This window comes from Telmatherina bonti, assembly GCF_933228915.1.
Source record: "Telmatherina bonti genome assembly, chromosome: 2".
Lineage (NCBI taxonomy): Eukaryota > Metazoa > Chordata > Actinopteri > Atheriniformes > Telmatherinidae > Telmatherina > Telmatherina bonti.
Window position 1 is genome coordinate 33793588 of NC_136620.1, and position 14993 is coordinate 33808580.

Below are 14993 nucleotides of genomic sequence, written 5' to 3' on the forward strand. Positions count from 1 at the left end.
ATTGAATTACCGGTTGTCAATATTTGTGAAATGTTGTTAAATATTTATTTACTCATCGGTTGAGTCGCGTCCAACCTAACTTATTCTATATCATCACTTTGCATCTGTATCATGTAAACTGTTAACGGCTGATAGATTGCAACCAAACTGTACTTCTCCCTTTTTATCTTATAGCTTAAAAATGTTAGAGTAGTATACATGGTAGGATATCTAACTCTAGACTTGCATGTACTGTTGCTATGCATAGCTTACAGGTTAGACAAAGCGGTTTTGTATTTTTTATACATCATGTACTTTTTTTACTTGTCCCTTAATAAAAGTAATTTTGTGAGTTTTATGAAAGTGTGAAGCTGTGAGTTTATTATTATAGTTGTTTATTTGTTTATTATATGTTTATAACTCAAACATGGATATAAAACGACAAAGCAAACAAAATTAAGAGGTCACACATGTGACGCAAAAAATATAATGTACAAGGGAACAATCTATATGTTTGAAAATGAGTAGGAAGAAGTGTAAAACTTATCAAATCCTACCCCTTTTTCTGATTGTCAATGTTACACATAAAATGATACTAACTACACAGCATAAATCCACATGTAAATACATAATTACAGCTTCAGACATCAGACCATGCATATTAGCCGAGCCCCCCTTACAGGACATACAAGATCTTAACATAATATAATCATCCCAGACAACATTATCCATGATCACGCAATCCAAAACATAGCAACGAACAGTACTCCATCATGTATGTGAAAAACTGAACAAGGCGCGTTATATCAATGCAGGATAAAGAAAGGAGAGGGAGAACTGCTTATCCAGTTTAGAGGGATTAGATAAACAGACTGCTCCCTGAGGACGCTTGGATAGTTCAATGTCTGCAATAAAGTGCCAGAGATGTTCTTCCACTCTGCTTTGGCCAGAGCCATCGTGCCTGCCATGGTGGGCTGTGAGAGCAGGATTAATAAAGTCAATTTCTATCTTGTTGGATTAAAAATTACTTGAGAAAAGATTACAAAAATTTAAGTAAGAAATATTCTAACATGTGAAAATGATTATTTCCTATGTAATTATATTCAAGTCTTATACTAATATTGTAAGGCATAAAATTATTCCCTGCTAGTTATTCTATCAAATTATAAATGTTATTTTTTAGTTTGAAAAAAGATTTTCTGAAAATGCACATTTTACAGAAAGCAAAGTAAATTTGGTTTGATCTTTTAACAAGAATAAGTATTTGACATAAAAAAAAAACTTAAACTGCAAAGAAGAAAAAATAAAAAATGAAGCAAATTTGTAAGTTATTTTTAAAACATGATTTTAAAACAATTCCTACTGAAAAAATCGAGACAAAAGACAAATTTTTGAAAAAGCAAGATTGCCCTGTTTGCCTCCTTCTCACATGGTTGTCACAATGTTATCAAGGGAAAAATAGATGTATAAATTAATTACTTTATCTATTTTTTTTTAAATTATTATTTTTAAAGATAACGCACAAAGGTTTCGGCTTACACTGATGATTAATTCAGTGTAAACACGCATATCCAATAAAGTATGTTAATAATTAATAGACGCAAGAAGAAGGTTTAAAAAAAAAAAAAAAAAAAAAAAAAAACGCTCACCGGAAACGAAAGTCCCATGACCGGAATTTAATTAAAACACGGAAGTACTTTGTTTTTCATTACAGTTTGGCATCAGATGTAGTTAAATCCTCTTTTTAAACGACCAAAGGTCGAAAAGTAGCGACTGTGAAGCCTGAGGTAAGTAGTTTGAATCTTGTGACGTTTTTTGGTTTGTCTCTGTGTTAAGTGTTTAACCAGGATACAAACTAGAATAAACAACGTCTATTTAATAGAGAGCTCCAGATGTAAATCACATATGTAAAAAAATAACATGCTGCAGATGTAAAAACCATGCTGCAGATGTAAATAACATGCTGTAGATGTAAAAAAAAACAAAAACATGCTGCAGATGTAAATAACATGCTGTAGATGTAAAAAAAACAAAAACAAAACATGCTGTAGATGTAAATAACATGCTGTAGATGTAAATAACATGCTGCAGATGTAAAAAAAAACATGCTGTAGATGTAAATAACATGCTGTAGATGTAAAAAAAACATGCTGCAGATGTAAATAATATGCTGCAGATGTAAATAACATGCTGTAGATGTAAAAAAAAAAAAATGCTGCAGATGTAAATAATATGCTGCAGATGTAAATAACATGCTGTAGATGTAAAAAAATAACATGCTCCAGATGTAAAAAAAAACATGCTGCAGATGTAAATAACCTGCTGTAGATGTAAATAACATGCTGCAGATGTAAATAACATGCTGCAGATGTAAATAACCTGCTGTAGATGTAAATAACATGCTGCAGATGTAAATAACATGCTGCAGATGTAAATAACATGCTGCAGATGTAAATAACATGCTGTAGATGTAAAAAAAACATGCTGCAGATGTAAAAAAAACACATGCTGTAGATGTAAAAGACATGCTGCAGATGTATATAACATGCTGTAGATGTAAATAACATGCTGTAGATGCAGTACCTCTCTAAGTGTGGACGAGTCATTAGAAGCATTTGAAAATATGGTGGTATAACATTAAATAAATCATAAATACGGTCGACTACAGTGTCCCTCTGTGCCATGATCAAGGTTTCCTACTGGCTTCTTGTAGATTCAGTGTATCTTGTTGAGTTTGCTGTACTGTGTGATTTTCACAAACAATTCAATTCAACTTTATTTATATAGCGTCAAATCACAGCAATGCCATCTCAAGACGTGTAACAGACAGGAAAAAAAACAAAAACATAATGAAAGCCAATTCATAATAGCCTATATAAGAAAATCAACAGATTGAGTTGGAGGTCTCTGTGTATTAACACTTGTCAATAAAAGCTTGTATTTGCAGTTTTTCCATCATGGTGGAGCCCACCGCCTCCGGTGTGTTCTGTAACAGGATGCTGAGCATGGTTAACTCTGAGGATGTGAATGCCATCATCCAAGCTCAGAGACACATGTGAGTCTTATGCTGTGATTAGCTTGATGTGACGTTTCAGATAGTGAATATTAGGGATGGGAAAATCAAATCGAAAAATCGAAAATCTGGATTTTTTTGCTTCACAATTTTAAAATCTATTTTTTTCCCAAATAAATAAAAATAAACCATCATAGAATGTTTTTTTTTCCATTTTTATTATTTTTATCGATCTTTTTACTTGTCTTCTTGGGCATTATAGCAGCAGAATGATGATCTGGCTTCTGTGTTGTTTACTCCTATTTGAAATCAAGAAAAATGACAAGCAAAAAAAAGTTTTATACATTTTTTGGTTTTAAATCTACAAAAATCAGCAAATTTTAAAGAATTATGAGAATCGCAATTTAAATAAAATTGGCACCCAAAAAATTGGAATCAAATCGGATTGGGATAAAAGCATATTGTTACAGTCCTAGTAAATGTACTATGAGTATTGTCTTTTTCATGTTATTTTATTTGTAGTGTGTCTGTCCTTTTCTACTAAGACGTTACGGTTGGTGTTTTTTTTTCTTATTACTATGTAACCAGGCTTGATCGCTTTGAAAAAACCAACGAAATGCTGATCAACTTTAATGGACTGTCAAATGTGCGACTGCAGCAGATGAACGAACGGTTTCTGCTCCACACCCGCACTCTGGTTGAGATGAAGAAAGATCTGGATAGCATTTTTAGAAGGATTAGGTAAATCATTACTCCACCACTGTGAAAAAAAAAAACACAAGTTCATTCACAATCTCTGATGATTGCTCTCCTCTGCTTCTTCAGGACATTAAAAGGGAAGGTTGCTAAACAGTACCCAGAGGCTTTTAGTAGTGAGTTATCTTTCTTTTCACAATGTTTTCAACAACTATTTACCTCCCCAAAATCAAAGCATTCGTAAGACATTACTTTCCCTGTTTCAGATATCCATGAGTCACCCATCTTGGAGGATGATGATGATGATGAATTTGACCCAATTCCTCCGAGTGTTGCCACAACCACCACAACAGCCACTTCAGAGCAGAGCACAGATTCGTGTGACACAAGTCCTGACGTGATCTCACCTACATTCAGCAGATGCTCTGAAGATCTCTCCCAAGAGCCACCGGACACACCCACTTCTGATGTCTTAGAGACAGCTGTCTTGCAGGATGAGGGTCCTGACTCTGTACCTGCAGAGTAGAGTGACCAGCTTGCAAATGGATAAATAAATTTCTGTTACTTGAAACTAAGCTTCATCCTAAAACTCTAAGCACATGCAGGAAATGTTGTGTTTAGTGTGTAAATGGTGGTCTTTTTAATATTTTCTGTTTGTTATCTTAGAGTTGTCAGATCTCAGAGAATATTTAACTTTTGATGGCACGCTTTTTTTTTTTTTTTATTATGCTTGCTTAGCACCTGAATAATGCCAAAAATACTTGAAGTTGTGTACAGGTTTTTGTGTAGATATGTCTATACTCAGTGGATCTCAGTAAAAAACTCAATGTGTTTGCAAGCATATTTATTTTTTTTATCAATATTTGGAATGATGCACATCTGACTGAAAAAAGTTTCTCATCATGATTACTTAATAACTTAATGTTCTCAACCTAAATAAGAACAGTTGAAGTGTGTGAACATTTGCAACACTTTTACATGGTTGTATACTATTTTAGTTCTGTGGGCTCCTGTTAACTGTCAACCTCCTTTACAGCTAATTAAAGATGTTTTTGTGTGAAAAGGAAATTCTTATTTTTTATTTTATTGCTCTGTTTTAATTTTAGGTTTAATAAAATATCCACTAAATGATATATCAAGAAGAATCACAAATGTAGGTTAAAGTGAATCCAGCTTCAATTTATCTAAATAAATATAGTAGGAGTGCTCACTTACAAATGCTAATTCATGTTAATAAATAAAAACGTGAATAAAATATTGATTCCATTTAAACTATTAGAATCACTGTGCTTGCTACTTTTGTAGTTGAGAATATTTGTGATGATACATTCATCATGGAGCGTATTCTTAAAGTTTGTCAAGATTGTGTTTTGCACAGTGACTGGCATATTTTAAAAAATGCTATCCTTAAGCAAAGAATAGATAAATGAATATATCTGCTATTATAGAGACCATATATGCTAAATTGTTACTGTGAAGTAATGTGTCCAAAGTTGAAGATCAGACATAGACAGAATCAGCAGTCCTGGGATTTCCTTAAAGATGAACATTTTATTCTCCAAGAGTGGTCCATCGTACAATTTCAAAGATCTGTGGGCAATCAGTCACCAGTTTCACATCCTTTTCCCTCACTCGCTCTCCTCGCGAGCTCCCAAAACTGACTACTTACATACCCTATAAGACACATACCTGATTTGATTTAGCCTAAGTCATTTCCCCACATCACTATCCCCAGCAACCTTATTTTCTACACCAATATTAATAAACCAAATTCCTAAACAACCAAAAATACACAAAAGGAATACCAGTTCTAATACACTATTTCAAATAAGCCCACACTTAAAGAAACTACAAAAGAGGAAATCCTCCTCTTGCTTTCTCCCAATCAACTAATCTAAGAGGTCACTCGCACCTGCAATGAGGAAGTGCTGGGTTGGCCATTCCCCAACACCTATCCTGCAAAGTGGAGTTAAACAAAGAATAATGTTAAATGGTATTACAATGAAAAACGCAACACAATGCAAACACTAACAACCCAGGATAGTAATTGCAGCATGGTTATCTGGCAACAGAAATAACAGAATAAATTTAAAGGGACAAATATGAGAAAAGGTAAATGTTAGGGACAAGTGGTGAACAATTACAGTCTCACCCACTTTGTCACAGTTACTCAAAATAAGTAATTAATTTCTTTCTTTCTTTCTTTCTTTATTCTTTTTTTTTTAGGTAAAATGCAAACATACACGGGGCTAAGACAATTAATGGCATAAAATTAAACACCCTTGGACTTTTAGCTGGAAACATGCTTATGACGTGTAACATTAACATCAACCACCGCTAGAGGTCGCTGACACTAAAAGACGGCACTTTCTTTCCAGACACTGAGGGTTCAACGAGAAAGCAGCGAGTCATCAGTACCGGTGTTACTTCCTCGATGCTGCTGGTTTCCCGACTCGAAGTTAAGAGTAGTGTCTAAACCCCAAATAATAACGATTTTGTCATTTAATTTAGTACTAGAAAGTCATTTGTATGTGTTGTTAAGCCGGCAATCAGGCTAACTAGCTAACACTTAGCTCGGTAGCTGTTATGCTGAACCACTGAATACAGATGTGTTCCTAAATATTAATCCGCCGCAACTAACTTTCTGCCAGAAATAATCAACTGTATGAGGGTGTTACAGTCCTGCTGCTGGTCCCAAGATGAGGAGGCTGACGAGGAAGAAGACTCTGACTCTGGTGAAGGAGTTGGATGCTTTTCCTAAAGTTCCTGAGAGCTACGTGGAGTCCACAGTCAGCGGTGGGACAGGTACAGATAACCTGGCGGCTGCAAACACACCTGAACAAACACAGAGTATAACTCTTCAAATCTCTCCAGTGTCTCTGATAGCTTTCACTTTCATGGCTGTCCTTGCCTTCCTGGAGTTCTTTGTGTACAGAAACACATGGATGAAGTATGAATATGAGGTGGACAAAGACTTCAGCAGGTAGGAGTTGCTTATGTTAATGTGCTTTAAAGTCACTCAGCCCATGCGTGCTAACTGCAGCTTCTCTTTATTTGCAGCAAACTGAGGATAAATGTGGACATTACTGTGGCCATGAAATGCCAATGTAAGTACATATGGGCCATTTTATTAATGTGAAAGTGTATTAATATACAGTTGTGCTCATATGTATTCATACCCTTTTATTAAAGAAAAGGCTGAATTTACAACAGTCACTCAAATAACTGGAGACTTAAAAAAGGAACAATAACTAAAAATTTGCAAAAATATAATTTAGCAATATAAGACAGTTTTTTTTTTCATTTAATTGAGTTGAAAAAAGAAAAATAAACAAACAAACAAATGGGTCCTGGACAAATTAGAGCATTTTTCTGTTGAACAGTGGGACTAAATACCTGTCAACAGGTGCAGAAGTCTGACTGAGAGGAACAGAAAACACCTGACTGTAGTGGAAACATTAAAGGATTGTTCAACAAAATATTAGTTTATAAGTGTAATAAATTATCTTATTTGTTTTCTTTAAAAAAAAAAAAAAAAGGTATTTCTGTTGAACCAGAATTAGAAAATAATGTAATTATTTTCATACAAATTGTATCTATTATTATTTTAGTCAATTTCAGCTTATTTTACAGGCAGCTGTTTTTTTTTTGTTTTTTTTTCTTTTTTAATGAAAGGATATGAATAAATATGAGCACAACTGTAGTTGAAAGACTCCTTCCCCTCACCACTTTTTAAGTTACAAAGTCTGACAGTTCAGTTGTATGGGTTTATTTACAACAAACTGAGGATTACCTGGCCAAACCTCAGATGCCCTTGTGCAAGTGAATGCAACATGCGATGTTCAATGTTGCTCTGTGATGTTGTACATCAGTACGACCATGTTCTTGATCATAATACAGCATTCATACAGCGTTGTCTCATCAACCTGCCTATTGAGGTGACAGAATATATATATTTTTTCCAATTGACCAGCAGATTTGACAACTCTGCAACGGCTAATAATGGTGGTAATGGGGGGGGGGCTCATCAGCCAAACCCTCATGAAGAGTATTTACATACATGTGAGATCTGTTGGTAGTATTACATACCAACAAATGCATATACATATACATTATATATAACGTGCTCACATGAAAAACATATCTGACATAGTGTCTGTAGCTGGATAAGTAATTCCTCATTTCAGTGTCATGTCAGGATTATTTATGCCTTGTAGGAGGATCTCTTACTGAATGTTCTTTAATTTTACGTTATCTTTAGAAAAATGTTTTTAACTGTGGTGTGTGACTGGTTGTAGATATTGGTGCAGATGTCCTAGATCTGGCAGAGACCATGGTCGCCTCAGATGGTTTAAAATATAAGCCAGTGAGTATGAGGTTTTTGCCTTTGTTTATTTGCAATAAACATTTTTTTTTTACTGTATCTTTATCTGACAGTTATGTGTCTCTTGTATTGTTTATATTTCAGGTCAATTTTGAGCTTTCTCCAGAGCAAAGATTATGGCACATGTAAGATTGCAAACTAAGTTTTCATACCTGTAACACGATGTCTGATCAAGAAGTGTATCATCTGAACATACAGCTTGTCTGTTGCACTAAAAATGTAGCATAAAATCTATTGCAAAATGTACAAAAATGCATAGCACAATGCAATATAATGTCTGTGATGTTGCTCAGTAACGCTAAACAGTTTCACCTGAATGATCTGTGGTTACAAACCTATATTGAAAATGTCGCTACATTTTTTGAACTTCTTTAATCTCATCTCATGTTTGTTCTTGTTCTAATTCCTCCCATCTGTCTCTTTCAGGACTCTTCTGCACATCCAGGAGCGTATGAGAGTTGAGCACTCTCTGCAGGATTTACTCTTCAAGTCTGCTATTAAAGGAGCTCCTCCTGCCCCGATACAAAGGTACCGAACCCTCCAGACGATGCATTGCAGATGTGATTATGCTGATAAGCCTGGAAGTTCTCACCCCTGGTGTTTACTTTCCTTCTTTAGTGAGGACAGCTCTGGTTCCTTCACTGCCTGCAGGGTACATGGACATCTGTATGTCAACAAAGTGGCAGGAAATTTCCACATTACTGTTGGCAAGTATGTACCTGCATCTGTTAACCACTCCGAACGATATATTGATATTTCAGACGAACTTTCTTATTATTTATCTCTTTGCGCCTCGTTTTAGACTGTAGACTGAGTATGATTAAATATTAAGTCTTTGCTGTTAATGTGACCTGCACAAATTTGAAGCACACTTTTCTTTTAGAGGCTGACTCCTAACCTTTTAACCCCTGCACAGATCAATCCCGCATCCCAGAGGCCATGCACATCTCGCTGCCCTCGTCAGTCATGATTGTGAGTTTATTCTTCCAGATTTACCTTTTAGACACTGTGGAAATGTAGAAGGCTTAATCACATTGTACAGTACAGCTGTGGCTGCTGACACATAAATAAAAGCGATAGTTTTCCCCTGATGTTTATCCTTTTTTCTTCTTGCTTGTTTTTATGCTCCAGCTTTCAACTTTTCTCACCGAATTGACCATCTGTCCTTTGGAGAAGCGATTCCTGGACTCATCAGCCCTCTGGATGGGACAGAAAAAATTTCTCCTGACTGTGAGTCTCTTATGTCAAACATCAGGAACTGGCAAGCAGGTTTACAGCAACTTTGGCATGTTTGGGCTGGAGGCAAAGCACTTGTTCGACCTACCTCGTTGTCCATTCACATTGGCTGGGCGCTGGTGCAGTGCTGGTTCCTGAACTCTGAACTGGGCAGCGCATTCAGACTGGCTCAAAATGTGGTTCGGTAACTGCAACTGTGCTGCTTCTCAACCAGTGTGAAACGGCTATCAGAGCTGTTTTTAACACAGAAAAAAATCGTACTTCACGTTAGGTACTAATGGATATCCCTAAAAACATTGTTAAGGCTTGACATTGGTTAAAATTCAGGGGGAAAATACATCCAATCTGTTTAAATAAGATAAATCCCACTTTCCTTCATTGCTGTGTAATTGCCTTGATCTTACCGTTAGACTTATAATTTGGTCCATTTTGAAGTCGCCTTCATGACTGCCGTTGTTAAAAAAAATTCTGTGAGACCCACAAAGTCTCATCAGTTCAGTAACATAGGACAGTTTCTGTAAACCATCTTGCCCTGAGCTCTTGTGGTGAAAAGCTGACTCTTGTGTCATTATTTTATCATGCGGTTCTTGATGCATGTCGTTTTTCTGTTTTACAACGCTCATTAAATAAATGTAAAAAATAGAGCAAGTTTCGAAGTTATGAGGTTCTGTATTTGCTCTTACGACGCGTGATGTGGAGGCTGAGACGACGCCTCAGTAAGTGTATATTTATTTTATTTTAATTGAAATGTCTATTTTTATTGCCTGTACTGTTTTTCCATTAATATGATGTGTAATACTTGTATTTAAATAGTTATTAAGTGACTGAGAGGGTATTTAGGAGGTATTTAAGGGTAAAAATCGAACTTGGCTGGAATTTCAGGTTACGTCGCGGCGTAGGAACGAAACTCGTTGGTAAACCGAGGGCGGTCTGTACATTCTTATCAATTTTAACAGATGCTTAATGTTTATTTCTAGCTAACCACATGTTTCAGTACTTCATCACTATTGTGCCCACCAAGTTGAACACCTACAAAGTCTCAGCAGAAACCCACCAATACTCTGTTACAGAACGGGTAAGTTAATATTACCTTTTTAGATAGTTGTGTAATTTACCTCTCCTGTTGATGCAAATCTGTTTTTTTTATATGTGTTTCTGCAGGAGCGAGTAATAAACCATGCTGCAGGCAGCCATGGAGTCTCAGGGATATTTATGAAGTACGATATCAGTTCACTAATGGTCAGAGTCACTGAGCAGCACATGCCTCTCTGGCAGTTTCTTGTCAGACTTTGTGGCATCATCGGAGGCATCTTCTCCACTACAGGTAAGCTAATCTACTCTGAAAAACTGAACTTGTGACATATGTTTCTTCACGTTACGGTGTACAGAAGTAGCAGAAAGTCAGGATGATGCCCATAAATATGACTGTTGAGTCATGAAAATATGAATCAGGAAATCACTGAATCATGACCTTAGAACTATTTTTATCCTCTCGCTGAGAACATTATGTTGCACAGACAAGGTCCGACTGTAGTCAAAAAACAACTAAAGCAGGCTTTTTTTGCATTTCAAGTTACCACTGTAGTTTCTGCTAGATGTTTGGAAGGAGAGGTTTTAGCACAGTTTGCAGCTTTTCTACCAGATGTCAGTGGATCCTACAGCATGAGCTGCTGGCGTTGACATATTTAAGTTCATATTTTCAAAGGTTAGCAGCTAATGTAGCTTACTGCAACAACTGCTTTCCTGACTGACTGCCCGGGGGCATTGTTAAATTTTTAATTGGAAGCTTGTGTGAAAATCGTGCGGAATTTAACAACAGGAATGCAGTTGTGATTCAGCACTGCATAGAGCACAGTTTTATTATACAACCATGTTTTCCCTTCTGTTGGACGTCCAGTTTTTTTTTCAGGAACACGAAAATAATCTGATTTAGAACAAGTGCATCACCATGTTTACTGAAGGTGATGAAGGTTACAGACATCATGTTGTTTTTTTAAATGAAATGAACAGAAGACAATTGCTCATTAAAAGGATGAAACTGTTTTAAAGCAGGGATTTTCAGAAACTGAGACTTTACGTCTTCATAATGATAGTGCTTGGAAATCACTTTGCTTTGCTTAGTTCAGCAGATATCTCAGTGCCCTTAGGGTAATGTTGTTAACTAATCTCAAGTGAGCTGTGATAAGCACATATTGCTGTTTGACATGTCACACATCTACAAAAAAACACAAATATTTTAACTATTAGTCTCTAATTTAGGTGGAATAAAAAGAGAAACTGTAAAATTCCTTCAAAATGGACGTCTGGTCTGAGATTTTAAGACGTCACAAATGTTTAGGTTACATTATTGATAACTAATCTAATATTTCCTTGTAATTCATTGAGGTGCACATCAGGAGCTCATGTATATTGAATCATCTCCAGCAGACTGGATTACTGTAACGGTCTTTTAACAGGACTTCCTAAAAAGAGCATTAAACATCTGCAGCTCATCCAGATGCTGCTGCTAGAGCTTTAACTAGGACTAAGAGGTCTGAACACATCACACCAGTTTTAAAATATTTACACTGGCTTCCAGTCAGTCACAGGATAGATTTTTTAAAGCCCAGCTGCAAATCCCAGGATGGTTTCGGACAAGAATACATCTGTGATATGTTCAGAGAATATAAACCAAGCAGAGCGCTTCGATCCAAAGACTCGGGTCAACTAGTCCAGACCATAGGTCCAGATTAAACATGGAGAAGCAGCATTTAGCTGTTACGCTGCAAACAAGTGGAATAATCTTCCAGTGGAGATTAAACTTTCACCGAATGTAGAAACTTTTAAATCCAGGTTAAAAACATTTCTTTTCTCATGCGCCTTTACATGACATCTGCACAGTAACTTTTAATTCTGCTTTTAATTATTCTAATTGATGATTTTATTGTGATTTTGTTATTTGTGTTTTCTTTTATGCTCTTCTTCTGTAATGCTTTTAATGTTTCATGTAAAGCACTTTAAATTGTCTTGTACATGAAAGGTGCGATACGAATATACTCACCTTGCTTTGCCTATAACTAAAGATGTGTTTTTAAAAAAATTCATACACATCCTAAACCTCTCAATATGCACCACTTGAAACAATACTTGGATTTTTTTTAACCTAGTAAACACTTACCTGACATTTTTTTCTGAAAATATTCAGAGAATGTGCGAGATGTTGAATGTGCTGTCAGCTGCTGAACTAAACATGATGGAATTACTGGCAAGTGCAATGTTTAGATTGTAAAAGAGCGACTGTGATTGTGGTTCTTTCAATCAGTGAGGAAATGTAGCTTGGAAAAAGGCGAAAAATCATGCTCCATGTATTATTCATAGCCTCTGAAATGCAGGTTGCCGCTTCAACTCAATGTCCTCCTCTGCAGAAAGTAACAGCTAACATACTTGACAACTGAGCTACGTGCACTTCTTCTGATCTCCTCCACATGAACACCAGCGTTTAAGTTGGAGCCCCTTTTTTTTCTTTCCTTCTAGGAATGATCCACGGGATGGTGGGATATTTTGTTGATATCGTTTGCTGCCGTTTCCAAATGGGAGCCTACAGACATCTGAATGTAAGAATGAGAGATACTATTTATTCAAAACTATGGCTTGTTTATAAATTCATAAAGAAAATTAATTTTCTTATCTCTAAAGACGCCTCTGAATGCCCAGGAAGACGGTCAGACTGTGGTTCCTCAAGAAAACTACGTTCAGTAATGAGACAATCTTGGCCTGAAACTCAGATGGCAAGAAGATGCTGGGAAATGTTTACAAGTTGTATAATTTTAAAATGCTCCCCTGCTTGATGATGCCTTTTTTTTTTAAACAGTTTTTTAATAGTGTGGAAGACAACTTTGGATGTGACTGTCCATCCACATGGAAAAGATTGTGATTAAAACCTCCATCCACGACTCAGAAGCTGTAATAACTCCATCATTATTGACTGTACCTGCAAGTCGATTGCATACATTTTTTTTGGTACAAATTTTGGTTAATTTAACGAATGTGTCACCATATCTTCATGTCTCTGACAGTTCAGTTTGACATGTTTATTTGGAAAGCCATTTTTTCCTTATGCTTTGTGGTTTGATGACTGATGCTTTAAACCAAAAGACCTGATCAGTTCTAGTAAAAAATAAAGCTGTGTGTGTGTGTGAGGCCTTAAGAAGAGTGAACAATGCGTAAATAATGTATAATTTCTAATCTCATTTCAACTTGACATTGTTGCTTTATCTGTGGTGCAAAGTCTTTTTGTTTAATTTTTTATGGTATTGTTGACCATCCTGTTACCGCAGTTCGCTTCACCAAAACACACATTTATACAGAAATGCAAGGAAAACATTTGAGAAGCTAAAACTTATAGTATTTGGTTTTCTTTGTGCAAATGATGAAAATAATTTACCAAAATTCTTACCCTTTGATCAGAAAATTGACAGTTTGAATTTGACAAAGTAAGAATCTCCTGAGAATATTTTACACCATGTCAAGAGTTTATTTGACAGTATGTCAGAATATCTTTCAGTAAACAAGTTTTTTGTTTTTTAGCAAAATGTAATATATCAGTACTGTTGCATTTCATAAAAATAGTTGTTCACGTCTTTGAAACTACAGTATCAATGATACAGTAAACCATATTTGTAGGAATACAGCTGTACAAGGTGAATAGTACACAATTAACACTACACAGTTATACTTGATCTGAACGGGGATTTATGAACGTGCCATCCTTCACAGGTTCCAATAAGCAGGTTTTTCTTTTAGTTCTTTTCTTTGTTTCTGTGTACAAAACCCAGTCGCAGCAGGCAGGGTGACGGCCTGGATGGAGATGGGAGGGCGAGATGATGCGTTCTCTCAGCTGTTCTACACTCAGACATTTGTACATACAGTAAACATTTCTACAGCCTAATGGCATGTTGTCATGCTGCTCGCTAACACCTTAACCAGTTTTCCACTCAAACCCACTGTTCGGTCAGCTCGAAAACATCCAGAGCACATTTCAATGCAGGTCAAAAACAATCTGGGTAATATCAGAGTATGCAAATATGTTCCCAACAGTTCACATATGCAGAGTGTCTGCCAACATGTTGCATTCAGTCAAATTGTCACAATGCTCTTTCTGGTCCTCTGGTACTCAAAGCTCTTGTGGTTCACTTTTAATAAAGAACAAAACAACTTGCTGAGAGAAGCAGATGATTTCCAAATATATAAAAATGCAGGAGGGAGAATGATTTGACCTCGAGTGTCATCGTTTAATAGCAGCGTTCCTCAACTTCTGCGAGACACGAGATCTAGTGATTAAAGAAAAGTTTAAATGCTCGTGCGTTTCACAGATCATCTGAAACCTTGTATGCAAATACAGGGGGTGCTGCCTCTGCTGGCAACGAGGCAAACTTAATGTCTTCTTACAGAACAAGGTTGAAATACAAGGACCGTGGTCCAGTCTGATAAATAGCTCTACACGCCTACATGACTGAGAAGAGAATGTGATGCTACAGGCTACATTCCCTCTCCCCCCCCCCCCCCCCCCCCCCCCCCCCCCTTTTCAAAAACACTCGGGGACAAGGGTAATCATTGACATTGATAGATGCATTTACAGCTGAGAGTGCATCGAGATATACTGCTTGGCGTCACGTCTGAAGAAATACAGGCTCTACAAATCAGCAG

General features: G+C 36.3%; 2 protein-coding genes across 2 annotated transcripts; both read left to right on the forward strand.

The window, feature by feature from the left end:
• Positions 1-1650: 1650 nt before the first annotated feature.
• Positions 1651-4600, forward strand: kxd1 (KxDL motif containing 1). Its single transcript, XM_079255821.1, has 5 exons — positions 1651-1766; positions 2927-3034; positions 3581-3733; positions 3818-3864; positions 3955-4600. Exons 2-5 carry the CDS (start codon positions 2937-2939, stop codon positions 4212-4214), a joined length of 558 nt encoding a protein of 185 aa, XP_079111947.1. The 5' UTR covers positions 1651-1766; positions 2927-2936; the 3' UTR covers positions 4215-4600.
• A 1488-nt stretch (positions 4601-6088) lies between these two features.
• LOC306761080 (endoplasmic reticulum-Golgi intermediate compartment protein 2-like) lies at positions 6089-14826 on the forward strand. Its single transcript, XM_079247170.1, has 13 exons — positions 6089-6493; positions 6563-6671; positions 6749-6795; positions 7987-8054; positions 8157-8197; positions 8499-8600; positions 8691-8783; positions 8989-9044; positions 9204-9302; positions 10286-10383; positions 10470-10632; positions 12822-12901; positions 12984-14826. The coding sequence occupies exons 1-13, from the start codon at positions 6388-6390 to the stop codon at positions 13044-13046; spliced, it is 1125 nt and encodes a 374-aa protein (XP_079103296.1). The 5' UTR covers positions 6089-6387; the 3' UTR covers positions 13047-14826.
• Positions 14827-14993: the final 167 nt, after the last annotated feature.